The sequence below is a fragment of the Ursus maritimus genome, assembly GCF_017311325.1.
Source record: "Ursus maritimus isolate PB19 chromosome X unlocalized genomic scaffold, ASM1731132v1 scaffold_X1, whole genome shotgun sequence".
In the NCBI taxonomy this organism is placed as follows: domain Eukaryota; kingdom Metazoa; phylum Chordata; class Mammalia; order Carnivora; family Ursidae; genus Ursus; species Ursus maritimus.
Window position 1 is genome coordinate 33,996,795 of NW_024423319.1, and position 10,549 is coordinate 34,007,343.

At 36.2% G+C, this 10,549-nt stretch overlaps 1 protein-coding gene and 1 non-coding gene across 3 annotated transcripts in view; both read left to right on the plus strand.

Moving 5' to 3' along the window:
• The window catches only part of LRCH2 (leucine rich repeats and calponin homology domain containing 2), a 127,676-nt gene that overhangs the window by 94,740 nt on the left and 22,387 nt on the right, over nt 1–10,549 (plus strand). The window contains exons 15-20 of one of the 2 annotated variants that reach the window (XM_040628924.1): nt 2,778–2,822; nt 5,160–5,210; nt 8,213–8,270; nt 9,034–9,146; nt 9,336–9,473; nt 9,628–9,705. In XM_040628924.1, coding sequence (XP_040484858.1) covers nt 2,778–2,822; nt 5,160–5,210; nt 8,213–8,270; nt 9,034–9,146; nt 9,336–9,473; nt 9,628–9,705 — 483 coding nt within the window. The remainder of the gene's footprint in view (nt 1–2,777; nt 2,823–5,159; nt 5,211–8,212; nt 8,271–9,033; nt 9,147–9,335; nt 9,474–9,627; nt 9,706–10,549) is intronic. The other variant, XM_040628926.1, reaches the window with a different exon arrangement.
• Nucleotides 5,551–5,679, plus strand: LOC121103879. The gene has a single exon (XR_005836170.1). It is a non-coding gene; the product is annotated as a small nucleolar RNA SNORA35 (small nucleolar RNA).

A 10,549-nucleotide genomic window follows, 5' to 3' on the forward strand; every position in this document is an offset into this window, starting at 1 on the left:
TATTATTTTTAAAAGATTTATTTATTTATTTATTTATTTATTTATTTATTTATTTATTTATTTTTAGAGAGAGAGAGTGAGAGAGAGAGCATGGGTGGGGAGGGGCAGAGGAAGAGGGAGAGAGGAATCTCAAGCAGACTCCCCACTGAGTGTGGAGCCCAGTGGGGGCCTCAGTCTCACAACCTTGATTTTTTTTTTTTTTTAAAGATTTTATTTATTTATTCGACAGGATAGAGACAGCCAGCGAGAGAGGGAACACAAGCAGGGGGAGTGGGAGAGGAAGAAGCAGGCCCGTAGGGGAGGAGCCTCATGTGGGGCTCGATCTCACAGCACCGGGATCACGCCCCGAGCCAAAGGCAGACGCCCAACCGCTGTGCCACCCAGGCGCCCCTCAGTCTCACAACCTTGAGATATGACTTGAGCCAAAACCAAGAGTTTGATGCTTCATCGACTGTGTCACCCAGGCACCCCACCATACTGCTACCCTTTGTTTTTTGCATAGGCTGAGCTTTTTTATTCCTTTGTGTTTTCCTTCTTCTGAGAATGCCCACAAGCCCCTTTTATTCCTGGCAAACTTCTAATCATTCAGGAATTAGACATGGTAGTATAGCATAGTGGTTAAGAGCCTTGGCTTCTCGGATCAAAACACTTTGGTTCCAGTTTTTAACTTGGATATTGACTAACTGTGTGACTTTGACAAATCACCTAACCTTGCTGAGCTTAATTTTTTTCTATCCTCAAATGACTCTAATAGTATCTTCTTTTACAGGATTCTTATAACTACCGAATTACTTGATAATGTGAAGTGGTTATGAGAATAACACTTGCCACAGAATATACATTTAAGGAATCAAATGTCCTTCTTTTGTTTTGTTTTTGTACCAGTCATTTTTTATCAGGTATTAATTCTCAGTTGAAATAAGAAAGGATTCAGCAAATACCAGGGATGACAAAGAAGGTGATGGTCAGGAATGCAGACTGAGCCCTCCACACTGGGCCCTCTTCAGTGGTACATGTGTAGCTGTTTATTTTTTTATTTTTTAAGTTTTTTTTTTTTAAAGATTTTATTTATTTATTTGACAGAGATAGAGACAGCCAGCGAGAGAGGGAACACAAGCAGGGGGAGTGGGAGAGGAAGAAGCAGGCTCCCAGCGGAGGAGCCTGACGTGGGGCTCGATCCCATAACGCTGGGATCACGCCCTGAGCTGAAGGCAGACGCTTAACCACTGTGCCACCCAGGCGCCCCAGCTGTTTATTTTTTAATTCCTTGTATGATAGGCAGTAGTTGAAAAGCACCTAAGGTGCCAGCAACATAGAAACCCCAGTGATGTTCCCTTTCTTTACATTGACAGACTGACTTGTAATACTGGTAGTAACCTCTTTGAAACACTCCAACAGTGCCTTTAGGGGTGAGATCCTGCAACAGTATTCAACTTGGCAGCTTCTTTGTTTTGACGTCCATGAGTTTCTTCTCCTTTACTGTTATGACTAATGCCATCTGCAGGTCCTAGGGTCTGCCGTACAAATGTCACTCTTTTATTGAAGTAGAATAGAACCAAGAATACATATTGTCAGCAAGCATCATGCCTAGGGATGGCACGTAGGTTTTTTCCTACAGACCAACTCCATTCAGTGGCTATCTCGAACATTGGGTTGCAAACATATTGAGACTATGTCTGGGGTCAGCTGGAAAGAGCACCCTGGTAGATTAGTGATAGTTGTCATAAATCACTGGAGAGACAATGAAGGAATTTAGGTCTGGTATTCGTAATCCCTAATACTGCTTGCCTCCCAGTCTGTGGTTGAGCTATCAGGTAGATTATCTAGTTTTCCAAGAGTTATGGAATATAAAGCTATATAAGTAAAGGCCATTAAATAGAACTTTGAATGCCAGGTAAAGAAAAATTGAACATAATTTGAATGTAGGTTTTTCAATAGGGGAGTCATGAGTTGCAAGTAGTGTTATGAGTGTGTTAATCTGCCACTGATTTGCAGGATTATTTGTGGTGAGGAGGATTTAGGAATAAGAACCCTAGAGGACTTTACAATAAGAACTCTAGTGATTGTCACACTGTATTTCTTTGATTCTGGATTCTAAAAACAAGCGCTTTTTCACATACTAGCATTTTTTATTTTAAGCATATGACCTTGGTGCCTCAGTATAAAATGCAGATAATAGTATTTACTTTAGCTTTGTTAGGACGATTAAGTGGGTTGATACATGTAACACACTTTTGTCAGTGCCTGGTGTATAGTAAACACTTATGTAAGTATTAGCTATTATCACTATTACTGTTATTGTATAGTCCATATATATACCTAACATAATGGTTTTTCTTATCTGAAATCAGTAGGTTTCTTAACAATAGATGGCATTTTTGAATGGTGAAATTACTCACTAGGTGTGAGGTAGTGGGGGCCTAGGTTCTTCAGAGAGACATTACAGAAAGAATTGACAATGATGTTTTGGATATAGTGGATTAAGAAAAATGCAGAGCTTAAGACAACCTTCAGATAGAAAACCTGAATGAATGGGAAGTGGACTGGCTCAGTAAGGAAATGTTAACAGATATATAGAAAGATGCCTTGCACATGAAAGCACTGTATATGTTAGCTATTAGTAAGTGGTAGGACTGTTTAAACTGTTATGTAATTAAAGTTAGTGTCAGATAATTTAATAAAAGTACCAAAATATGAATAAATGTCACATATAATTTACTGGTAGAGAACTCATATGTACAAAGAAAAATAAACTGTGTGTTTTAAATATTTTTCAGTATAAATCATCAAGGAAGAGTTCAAGTGGCAATGAAAACGATGAGGTGAGAAAAGAGGGTAATTGTAACAATTATTTAAAATGTTTACTTTTCATATGTAGTTGGCTCATTCAGAGTAAAATGTAATACCTCTGTCAGTTTCTTGGTTAGTGATTTAAGGCATGGGTTTTTTCCAATAATAAAAACCGACCATCATCATGCAATTATTAATTATTAATTATGTAATATTATTACATAATGTGTATATTACATATGTAATATATTACATATATTACATAATTATTAATTATGTAATTTCCATGTATCCTTTATTTTGACAGAATTTCTAGTAGTTCAGTTTTAGAATTTTATTAACATTTGTCTTTTACATTTTCTCATCTTTTGTCTTCCTAAATCAACCTCGTGGTCAGTTGAGATTCTTCTGGAATTTATTAATCGTTTTCTACAAATTTTGTGTACTGTTTTAACATTTGAAATTAAATTGCTACAGTTTGTGCGTTATTATAAATTTCTCTATCTTGCCATTTTATTATTTATGTATTTTTTAAAAAAGATTTTATTTATTTATTTATTTGACAGCACAAGCAGGGGGAGCAGCAGGTAGAGGCAGAGGGAGAAGCAGACTACCCACTAAGCAGGGAGCCCGATGCAGGGCTTGATCCCAGGACCCTGGGATCAGAACCTGAGCCGAAGGCAGACACTTAACCAACTGAGCCACCCAGGCACCCTTATCTCACCATTTTAAATTATGCAGCAGCCTAGCATTTTTAAAATGATACGGTATCATCACCATAAATACTTAAGCTTTGTATCTTTTTGATTGGAGGGATTGGTAGTTAATTTGATGTTGAGTACTTGGCAGGGCTTCTGAAAACTTTAATTTTAGGAAATGGCATCACATGGAAAATGTTTGTTGAACCCTGAGCTAGAGGTGCAGCTTGACTATCATTGTTCCTGCCCCTTTGTATTTTATATCCACTTTGGTCCTGTCTGCCTTAATATCTAATCAGTTACCAAAGACCTACTTTTTCTTTCTGATACTGAAATATTTTGAATACATTTCCCACCTGCGTTTCTGCTTTCTCTGCTCTGGCAGAGGCCCTTAGCATTTTTTGCCTGTATTACCGCAATAGCATCCTTGTTCTTTTCCCTTTCTCTAGTCCGTTTTCCTTCCTGCAGCCCTAATGATTGCACCAAAGAACACAAAAATGGGCTCAGGCAAAGCTTCACCGTGTCCCTGTCACTTGGAAGGTAAATTCTTGGTCCTTCCTGATCAGGCCTCTGCTTTAGCACATCAGCCTCAGCTCATGACGTGTCTTGCTTTCTCTTTCTTTCACTGTATTCTCCAGCAATGTGGACTGCTCAAAGGTTTTCTTTCATTTTTGCTTCTGTGCCTTCGTCCTTGTCCTTTCGGACATCTTGGAATGTTGTTCCCTTCCTTCTCTTTCTGGTAAACACCTGCTCAGTTTTTCACTTTCTCAGGAAATTCGCCTTTCTCCACCACCCCTGCCATTTCCCCAAGTGCTCCTTACCTGTGCCTCATAATATGCCATGCATAGCTCTGTCACGGTACTGAGAAGGTTGTATTACCTGTACAAATGAATCTCTTTTCCCCCTAGACCGAGAGATCCTTGAGTGGATGATATTTTACTACATTTTAATATTCCCACTGTCTAGCACCTTGTCTGACCTATAGTAGGCAGTCCATAATCTTTTGTTGAATAATGAATAAATGTCCTATGTGGTATGCATATTCAAGGTTAAATGTGAAGATTTTTGTATTTGGTTGGTAGTAGTCATTCAAAAAACATTGATCATTTAATACTTTATGCAGTTAAGTTCTTTGTAATTACTTCTACGTCTATATTAGATACACATAATTTTCCACATAAAACATTCTTACTTGGGGTGATGGAATTTTTGTATGCCTCCATGTACCTCTTTCAGATTGTAGCATCTTGTTGGCATTTCCCATCAGTAATTAATCCTACATATGGATCTCTTCTAAGAACTATGGAAAGATTCTTTTCATTTTTGTTATTTAAAGGAAATAGATTTATAGGAATATTTGATGTGGATAGATAGTACTTCTGATACCTTAAAGTGCTTATGAATCAATCACCTGGGGATCTTATTGAAATATTGAGTCTGGTTCAGCAGGTCTAGGGTTGGCCTGAGATTCTGCACTTCTCACAGGCTCCAAGAGGGTGCTGATGCTGTTGGTTCTCACAGACCACACTTTGACTGGCAAGGTGGTTGATGGTGTTTTCCAGATTCTTCCTTTATCAGTTGATCAAAACAATTTTCAGTTTTTCTTTTACATGTCTAAATCATCATTTGTATTTTAATTTCATCTTTCATCTTTTTATTTTTATATTTTAGCAAGACAGTGATAATGCTAATATGTCACCACAATCTCCGGTATCATCTGAGGTACAAATTCTGTTTTTATATATGATTACATAGGTTTCTTCCTTGTCTCTTCTCTCTAATATCATCTTTCTTTTTCTTTTAAACAATATAATTTATTCACCCTTATTAAACAATCCACAGTAGGTGAATTCGTACAAACCTAGCCTATAAAAAATTCTAAGACCACCATCTTTTGTACAAATATTCATAATAATAATATCACCTGAATTACTTACTGGAAAATGCCTATAGAGCATAGAGAAGACTTCACCTTATAAAATTCTTATGTTGCATAATTCATCTATATTTTGAAATAAATGATAAGAACAGCTTTGCAATTTTAAATTTGAAAGAAGTACGTCAGCATTGTGCAATGGCCTTTGGTTTTTCTCGTAACCAGTTAGGCCTGAAAGCAATGCAAGAGAAACTTCCTTTTTCCACGAGAAACTTCCCTGCGGTGGGTTGTTCCTATCGACAGGAGGGTACACATTTCCTGGCATCTTAAACCTAAGGGGGAGCATAGGGAGAAGGGGTGGATGAAAGTTAGCATTTGTGAGATCTCACCCAAATATTCTGGTGGCTTGAGTGATCAATTCTTCTAACTTAGTTAAACCCATTGCTTTACAAGAGATAAATTTAAAAAAAATTGGAGCACTATCATTTCTACTTCATATTACCTTATTCAGTATTCTAAAAGTGTTTTGGCATTAGTAAATAAATGATTATATATTCACTTGGTGAATTGGTGAATTCAGAACTTTGTCTAAATGTTTGGATCATCCATATTCATTATCTAACTTTGGTTAATTACATAGATAGTATTTCATTTTATATAGGTGGTGTCAATTTTTTTTTAAAAGCCAAGATCATTTGTCTTTTGTTTTGGGTGAGTTGCATTACAAAACTTTTAAATGGATTTGGATATTAGCTTTATAAACATGTTTCTAAATTATTTATATGGCAAGTAAAATGGCTTGTGTTCTTTTAGAAAGTAATTTAAGTTAGAATATCCTAAAATTAGTCTTTATCACATGCTCTTGTTAATCCTTTCTTTTACTTTCAGTTATAATAAATGTAAGCATATCAGTGACTAGTTCCCTAGTTGCCTTATGATTTTATGATCTGTGCTCATGGGGAGAGTATTACTGCCAGTTTTCTTAAATAAATTATATTGCTTTTATAATACATTTTGCTTACATTTGGGTAAGTGAAATTTTGGGGAATTTATAATACTTTATTCAAAATAATGAAGACAAACTGTGAGCTTGTGGATGGATAGGGTGATGAGCATGTGTTTTGGTGGCTCAACTAACATTCAACTTGAACTGCATATAACATGTTAATCAACAGAAGATTTAGAGAATCAACAAAATTCTGATTACTTCCATTTCACCTGTGAAAGAAAATGGTAAAAACAATATAGTATTATTTTTAAAAAATTAAAAAAATATTTAAGTAGGCTTCACACAACGTGGGGCTTGAACTTATGACCCTGAGATCAAGAGTCACATGCTCTACTGACTGAGCCAGCCAGGCACCACTAGTATAGTACTATACTGTTTTTTTTTGTTTTTTTATTTTAAGTAGGTTCCATGCCCAGCTTAGAACCCAATGCAGGGCCTGAACTCCTGACCCTGAGATCAAGACCTGAGCTGAAATCAAGAGTCAGACACTTAACCGACTGAGCCACCCAGGCACTCCTAGTACTATACTATTAACAAAGTGCTTGCCTGTACATTTGAACCTAAAGTTGTCCCATGAGTTGGGTATTATCATGATTTTATAGCTAAAGAGATTGGTAGCCTTTCCCAAAGATCCCAGTCAATAAATGGTAGACAAATGACTGAGGCTCAGACTTTAGCTGCTTCACAGTTATTGCAAATATTAAATAACGTATGACTGAAATTATGTTTTCTTATCACTGTACAATTTCTAAAGTGCTTTCTTTTCATTATCTTAGTTAATGTTCACACAAACACCCCATCTTAAATATGAAGAAATAGTCCCAGAAATTAAATTTTTTTAAAGATTTTATTCATTTATTTGAGATAGAAAGAGAGCACAAGCAGGGGGGCAGAGGGAGAGGGAGAAACAGGATCCCCACTGAGCAAGCAGGGAGCCCAATGCAGGGCTTGATCCCAGGACCCTGATCATGACCTGAGCCGAAGGCAGGTGCCTAACCGACTAAGCCACCCAAGAGCCCTGAGAAATTAAATGTTTTACTCAAAAGTTAGCCTAAGCTTTCTAATTTTGTAATTTTTTCCCCTAGATTTTTAAAATATACTATTTCTTTCCACAGCACACCACTATGTGAAAGCACTTCAAAACAATGTATTCAAATAGATGATAATTTATCATTTATTAGTATCACCTTTCACCCCCTATCAGTATGAATGTGCAGGTTTGCCTCATTTTATCTACTAAATGTCAAGCCCATAGTAGATACTGAGTGAATGTTGCTAATTTCACTTATTTTTTCACTGAAACGTATTTCACTTTGTGGAGGCTTTAATCTGGTTCTTCATTAAAAAAAAAAAACAAAACTATTTATTGGTTTTTTTTTTTTAAGATTTTATTTATTTATTTGAGAGAAAGAGCGAAAGAGAGTAAGAGAGAGAGCACAAGCAGAGGGGAGGGACAGAGGGAGAAGCAGCTCCCTGCTGAGCAGGGAGCCAGATGTGGGGCTCCATCCCAGGACCCTGGGATCATGACCCTAGCTGAAGGCAGACGCCTAACTGACTGAGCCACCCAGGCACCCCCAGTACCTGTTTATTTTATATAATTCAGTAATTTTTACTTATACTATGAGAGAGAAGTATTTAAAAGCTTATGTAGTCAGATCAATTAGCAAATATTTGTAGACCTTTTAAAAGTGAAATGTATCAATTTGAATTGAAATGCATTTTGCTTTTCTGTACTCCACTAATTATGGAAACAAATACTTCTAAAATTGAAATGGATATGAATAACTACCTTGGTTATTTTAAAAGAAAAGTGGTTTTATTTCTTTTCTTTTTTTTTAGGAATATGATAGAACCGATGGTTTTTCACATGGTCCTTTTGGCTTGAAGCCTAGATCAGGTAAGTATATATTCTGCAAATAAAATTTTTTGGTTATATGTGAAACTAGAGTTTTTCAGCTTAAGTGGGATTGAGTCCATAGTTTTAAGTACACATAGATTCTTTCCCCTCTCCTAAAAGTAATTTTCTCTTAACCTTATTTGTCTTTCCAATTCCCATTCCCCATTTCTTTCTTCCTCTTTACCTTCAAGCTCCTGAAACCTCAGCTTTTTGCCTTAGATATACTGCAGTCTTATTTCTACTCTACTGTGACTGCTATTAGAATGACCACTCTGCCAGCAGACCAAACACTGTTTGAAATTATAGCACTCCATTATATTGTGGTTTTAAAAAGGGATCTTTTCGCATTTGGCAAACCCAAAAGAAAATGGATCCATGTTACTTGGCAAGGTATTGAATTATAGTTTTTATTCCTGAATAACTGTATTGACCTTCAAGAATAATTTCCTTTTTCTTTAAAGGTAATAAAGGCTGATTTATGTTCAATAATTTTTAACCTGGATCATAAGTTTCTAATAACGTATGTTTAAATAAGAACACGTATAGGTGGTAGAAACCGTTACAGTTGTCTTCCCTGTTGCTTTCAATTGTGCAGATAAATAGATTTCAATTATATTCTATAAAAAATATTTAGAATGTATTAATAAGTAATAGTGTTTTATGTAGTTTTGTACTGATTCTTTTTTATCATGCCTCTTTTCTCACCGCTGGTTGAGTCTTCTTATTAGCCTTGTGATAAGCTAGGAAATTTCTGTTTTTATAGCTTTTAGCCGCTCATCTCGCCAGGAATATGGGGCAGCAGATCCAGGATTTACAATGAGAAGAAAAATGGAACATCTACGGGAAGAACGAGAGCAAATACGACAACTTCGCAATGTAAGTAAGCTTGACCTTACAGATCTGCTTTGTAGAAATGGATATGGATTTAACTTGGAAAATTAGCAAGATATCTGAATTTTATTTGCAAAGCTTTTTAAAATTTGGAGTATATAATGATTAGTAATATAAATTTATAGCATATATATTTACATAAAATATCTGTGATTTATACCTGTTTCTTTATAGAATCTCGAGTCCAGGTTAAAAGTAATTTTGCCTGATGACATTGGAGCTGCACTGATGGATGGGGTTGTTCTTTGCCATTTAGCCAATCACATAAGGCCACGCTCTGTAGCTAGTATTCACGTGCCATCACCAGCAGTGGTAAGTTTTGTCTGTAGTTTGTTAGTTCTCTAAAGAAAGATAAAGCTTCTTGAAACCTTCTTTAAATAATATACCTCAATAAAATTAAGTTTTATATTGGTAAATTTCTGTATAAATATGCCTGAAAAAATGCCTTTTTCCTTTTCCTTTACAGCCTAAACTGAGCATGGCAAAATGTCGAAGAAATGTAGAAAATTTTCTTGATGCTTGTAAAAAGTTGGGTGTATCACAGGTAACTGTTACTTTTCTAACAAAATGATCATATAAATATTAATTTATTATGTGCATACTGGAGTTCTTCACAATCAGATGAATAATGCTTTCTGAACATGAAAATGAATACCTTCCTTTGGTACGTTTTACTGAGTTCCAGCTTTAACCGTAGCAGTTATCTAATGAATGTGCTTAAGCTGCTTTTAAAGTCATTTATAAAACAGCTACGTATATGGAAAAATTCTGTAATCATACATATCATTGAATAAACATGACATAGTGGCTATATTAAAACTTGATCGTGATGCAATTGCTACTTTCATTTTTCCTGCTGACAGACATTTGGACTCCATTGTAAATCTTTGGGTAGACTCTGATTGGAAGATGAGCATTCAGTGTTAACTATGTTTTACTTTTTAAAATGTTTTTAATTTTTAAAAAATATTTTATTTATTTGAGATAGTGAGACAGAGTACGAACAGGGCAGAGGGGTAGAGGGAGATGGAGAAGCAGGCTCTCTGCTGAGCAGGGAGCCCAGTGCGGGGCTTGATCCCAGGACCTGGAGATCATGACCTGAGCCAAAGGCAGGTGCTTCTACTGGGTATTTACCCCAAAGATACAGACGTAGTGAAGAGAAGGGCTATATGCACCCCAATGTTCATAGCAGCAATGTCCACAATAGCTAAATCGTGGAAGGAGCCGAGATGCCCTTCAACAGATGACTGGATTAAGAAGTTGTGGTCCATATATACAATGGAATATTACTCAGCTATCAGAAAGAACGAGTTCTCAACATTTGCTGCAACATGGACGGCACTGGAGGAGATAATGCTAAGTGAAATAAGTCAAGCAGAGAAAGACAA